At 33.1% G+C, this 4821-nt stretch overlaps 1 protein-coding gene across 2 annotated transcripts; it reads left to right on the forward strand.

The window, feature by feature from the left end:
* Nucleotides 1–211: 211 nt before the first annotated feature.
* On the forward strand, nucleotides 212–3497 carry LOC129887289 (uncharacterized). Of its 2 annotated transcripts, none has more exons than XM_055962331.1 (7): nucleotides 212–554; nucleotides 852–914; nucleotides 993–1046; nucleotides 1137–1190; nucleotides 2270–2323; nucleotides 2407–2478; nucleotides 3149–3497. In XM_055962331.1, exons 1-7 carry the CDS (start codon nucleotides 495–497, stop codon nucleotides 3260–3262), a joined length of 471 nt encoding a protein of 156 aa, XP_055818306.1. In that variant the 5' UTR covers nucleotides 212–494; the 3' UTR covers nucleotides 3263–3497. The 2 variants fall into 2 exon arrangements, with proteins under 2 accessions (XP_055818306.1, XP_055818307.1); XM_055962332.1 differs by having other exon boundaries at nucleotides 213–554; nucleotides 852–890.
* Nucleotides 3498–4821: the final 1324 nt, after the last annotated feature.

Raw genomic sequence — 4821 nt, forward strand, 5'->3', positions numbered from 1 at the left:
CAAATGAGCCCTGTATTGTGTGATCCGGAGATCCGAATTTAATTGGAGCTCTACAGGCTCCGAATACTGGGTGGAAAACAAAAAAAATATAATTTTTTTTGCATTGAGCATGAATATTTTCTTGTCAAATTTAAAATGATATTTTTTGTTTACCAAAATATAAACTTATGAATTAAAAGAAGCCATTGGCGACTATTAAAAGAGAGGTGCCTGCCGACAAAAGTTTGTAATTGTAATTTGCAAAATAGCATAACCTCAACTCAGTTTTTTTTTATCAATGTCAACGTAAAGTAACACTAGAGAGACCTCACCTCTCCCAAATTCAAATTTTGTGAATCCACTAAATCGCCCGCCCAAACACATCCACAATCAGCTCCTCCTCAATCTCCTAATTTCGAATTTCTTTTCTTTTTTACTTCTCTCTGGTTCTAGGCTATTTAAACAATAGTCAATACCATACCCTAGGGAAACTAATCTTCATTCTCTGTTTCTTGATGGCAAACTCAGATTCTACTCTAGCTGTTCCTGCTTCTTCTGCTTCCCCTCTCTCTGCAGTACGTTCTTCAACTCTCTCTAGTTTCATATGTGAAATGGGTTTTTCTTCTTTTCTCAATTTTCTGTGTGTGTAGGGATTTATTTATTTAGTTTGAAATTCTGACTGGGTATTTTCTGATTTGCTGTTTGCTTTACCTTTATGGTTTGATATGCAAAAATGGGTTGTTTTTTGCTTGAGAATTTTTTTGTTGAATTATCATAAAAATGGTGTCTTTTTTCATGGGGTTGCTTTGTTTGTTTGAAATCTGAACTGGGTATTTACCTAATTGTTTTTTTTTTCTTGTTCTATTTGATAGAAGAAAGAGAATGTGATACCGGCTAGCTCCAAAATCGCGGTACATATTTCCAGCTCCTTTAATGTAAAAGTTGGGATTTGGCTATTGATTTATGCTAAATTTGGTAAAAAAACTGAGGATTTCTGTTATTTTTACTGATAGGAATTGACTGAATCAAGGCAAGAGCTGCTGAATAGGATTCAGAGCTTGAAAACAGTAAGCTCATGTTAATAGCATATGGAGAATCTATATGTCTATTTTGTTGCTGTTTATGGTATTTTACTATTTGGCTTCTTTGATGTCCAGGATCTTCAAAGCTGGAGATATAAGTTAGATGGCCAAGTAAAGGTCTATCGTGATGTAAGTACATCCTTCTTTCGTCTCCATTAGCTGTTAATGAATTTAACAGACTTGGTGTGAAGTAAATCAACTTTACTATGTACATATGAATTATGATTCATATTTAATAGTTTTGACAAATCTGACTTTGGAGTTGGTTGGCAGTGATAATTAGTTTGTTGCTTGGTTTTCTCTAGTGTATGCAGATGTGAATTTAGGATTTGTAGAATATTGGTGCACCACTAAAACAAAAAAGAGAAAAAATGCATAATTGATCTCTTTGTCCTCTTGATAAATAACTCAACATTTAGCCTAGTGCACGATTTAGCCTTCTTGTTGCATATGTGCCAAAAGATAATATTATACCAATCTTAGAAAATATATACATAAAATACCTAGTTTTACAGAGACCATGGATTCACGACCCCATTTTTAACATGTAAATTTGGTCCAATAGTGTATGTGAAGCTTTACATCTATCTTCCTGGATTTAGAAAAGTTGCTAGTTTAGTAAATGCAGTGGAAGGATGGAGCTGTCAGTGAGAGTCTTTCATTTGACATTGTAACCAAATTATGGTAGAAAAGGTAATTGTAGAAAAACCTGATGAATTTCAGTCTGCATTCAAAATTTGTGTATTCTTATAGTGCTGAAACATCTGATAGCTTTTTCATGGAAATGTGAGATGATTTGATCTGCAGTTGCATTTAGGCATATCCATGTGAGACAAGAAATTTGTGAAAGGCAGGAAACACAGGCTATGAGAAAGGTCAATATAACCGAAGAACAAAGATATAAGATACTCCTAGTTGGTGAAATCTCCATATGATAAAACCGAAAACTTTACCCTTTTCTTTTGCTAGTAATTCAATTGATTGGAATCTTGGAGTTGAGAGGACATTATTTTTCTGTGGGATTTCATTTGAGATGTGTCTGACCAATAAAAGAGAGTCAAGGCACAAAAATCTGCTTGGTAGATTGAAGAAGGCTCCTCTCAAATACCATTTGTTCTCAGTCTAATCGGCTTTTATACCTGGAAGCCTAGTACTTCTTAATCTTATTCAGCCACTTAGAAGTTTCTGTTTTTTCTCCATTCTACCAGGAACTGTCGGATCTCAAGAAATCACTGAATGTTGAAGTGGAGCAACTTAGATCTGTGAGCAATGCTTTAGTCAGTATGTTTTCATGATCTTTTGAGATTCATCTGAGTATTTAATAAATTAATCATTTTTGAACCAGGAATTTCAAGAGTTAAAAACAACTCTTCAGCAACAGCAGGAAGATGTCACTGCGAGCTTAAGAAACTTAGGGGTGAGTTATCTTATGCTTTTTAATTCTTTGAATTATGGATCTTATGTTTTCCACTGAGTTCCATCCTAATAAATACATTATACTTCTTCCTTCCATTTTATATGTCAGTGACCATTCCATAGATTTTAACATATTAATTTTACTGATGTGTAATACTTGTAGAAGTGAAAGAGAAATATTAAAGTAATGGTTGAAAACTTTAACTTCATAGAGAAAAGGCATAATCCCCTTTAACTTGGCCTCAATTGACATCTATGACCTCCAACTTTGAGTGTGCACAAGTAGGCGCTTAAACTTTTATAATGTTGAACAAGTAGACACACGTTACGTGGCATAATACAAATCAGTTTGAGCCGTAGGACTGTATGTTTGCTTGCTCAATTTTATGTAAGTTTAAGTGTCTTCTTGTGAACACTCAGAATTGGAGGGTATAGATGTCCGCTGAAGCCAAGGTACGTTTATGTATTATGCCTACAGAATAAATGTTTGATCAAAGTTTAGAATATGAATTCTTGAAATTTGTGAAAATTCTAGTTGTTAGTAAAAGGGCGTCAAGAATCTGGGATGACCTAAAATGTAATGAGTGCCATATAAAATTGGACGGAGATTGCAGTTATTTTACTTAAAATTGCAAAGGAGTTCTGATTTTGGTTTGTGGAACTACTTACAGCTCCAGGATGCCTCAGAAGAAACGAAAGAGGCCGAAGATGTCAAGCCTGATGTTAACAATGAAGAGAATGCTGAGGATTTGCCTAAGGACAATGGTAAAGACACTGAAGAGTAGGCTGAGTTATGTGCATCCTTTCCCTAAACTTCATCTTCTTCGATGAGATATGGCTGGGAATTTTGTGCTAGGTTAAGTAATCTTCTCTATTCTCATCTATGATGAGATCAAGTCTTTCATTGAATTAGGTTTGGTGAATGACTTCTTTTTTGTGAAGCTGTTAGTTCAAGGATTTTAGTTGTAATCTGATGGATCATTTAATATTGCACGGAAGTCACTTAACTATTTCTTGTAATTTAGAAGTCACTCAACTTTGCATAGGTGACATAGAAAGTCACTAAATAAGGGAAGTATCAAACTTAGACGTTTGAATGGAGACTTGGGACAATTACTTCAGGATGCAAAATCTAAACTACATATTTACATGCTTGAGCTGTAAACACTGTCAAAATCTTTATGATTCTATGTGGGGTTGGAGGTTTGAAAATTGACTCCATGTGCTGGGACATAACCTTAAATTCTTTTTTGGATGACTGTTTTCTGAGTCTAGAGCTGAAACGGTAATTGTTTTTTGCAAAAATTTCAAAAGGGCGATTGATTTCAATATGAAACCAGAAGGGTAAAAATGCATCTTGCCATGCGACTTGCCCTTCGTTAGTTGATGGAGGTTAGTCAATTGTTAAAGGTAAGTTGCATGGTAGGATACAACTTACCTTTAAGTCGTGGGTCCTGCACGTCTTCCTACCTCCACACCATTCCCTACTCCCACCCTGTTGCCCAACCCCAACTCAAAACATTTTTTATATATTAGGTTTTACATTTTTTATAAAATAGTGTAATTATGTTTTAGCTTTTAGGGCTCAAGATTAAAATTTTAAGAGTAGCAACCTTCAAGCAAGGGGTGCTTTTTTTTTATAGCTAGACTTTCTAGACGTGAATTCAAATTAGTCTAATTTGAGTTGTTTTTTTTAAAAAAAAGAATATCAAATGCTTAAATAAATAAAAAAAATCAAAGGAACTTTTTCCACTTTTTTTTAGTTTCTCTTATAAATTCTAAATATAATAAAATTTAAATTTCAAATAGACATTTGATACTTTAAGTCATTATGTTTAACACTGTAAGGGCGTAATCTTGTATGTCTACTTTACAATTTGAATAGAGAAAAATGAATTTTATAAAAATCTCTTGCAACTTTTTAAATATAAAATTCTTATGGGAAGATTAAATCTTCCCAACGTTCTAATTTAATATATTCATGTAGTTTCGAATAATTATTTTACTCATTTGGGTTGTTTCAAGAAGCACGATGATTTTCTTGAATCAAATTATTTAATAATACCTCTAATCACATTTAATTGTCATGTTTCTAAGTAATAATTTTAGTTAAAAACATGTCATTTTAGGAAAATAAAGAAGCTCTATAGTTAAAGATGTTACAAACTTAGAAGTTGTTGCTACATTGGCATGGTTACTAATGATTACAGATAAGTTGTTAAAACATGCTAAGTTAATTTAAATAGTGCTTAAAACCATTTTAGTAGAAGTCACTCCTTATTGATTTGTAGTAATTAAGTAGGCAAATATTGAAAATTTAGTCCTAAATGATTAAATAAAATCT

The sequence above is a fragment of the Solanum dulcamara genome, chromosome 4 (assembly GCF_947179165.1).
Source record: "Solanum dulcamara chromosome 4, daSolDulc1.2, whole genome shotgun sequence".
Lineage (NCBI taxonomy): Eukaryota > Viridiplantae > Streptophyta > Magnoliopsida > Solanales > Solanaceae > Solanum > Solanum dulcamara.

Coding starts and splice junctions, on each gene's coding strand:
- LOC129887289 (XM_055962331.1), top strand. CDS start 495: ATGGCAAACTCAGATTCTACTCTAGCTGTTCCTGCTTCTTCTGCTTCC. Junction 555..851: donor CTGCTTCCCCTCTCTCTGCA/GTACGTTCTTCA, acceptor TCTATTTGATAG/AAGAAAGAGAATGTGATACC. Junction 2,479..3,148: donor CGAGCTTAAGAAACTTAGGG/GTGAGTTATCTT, acceptor AACTACTTACAG/CTCCAGGATGCCTCAGAAGA.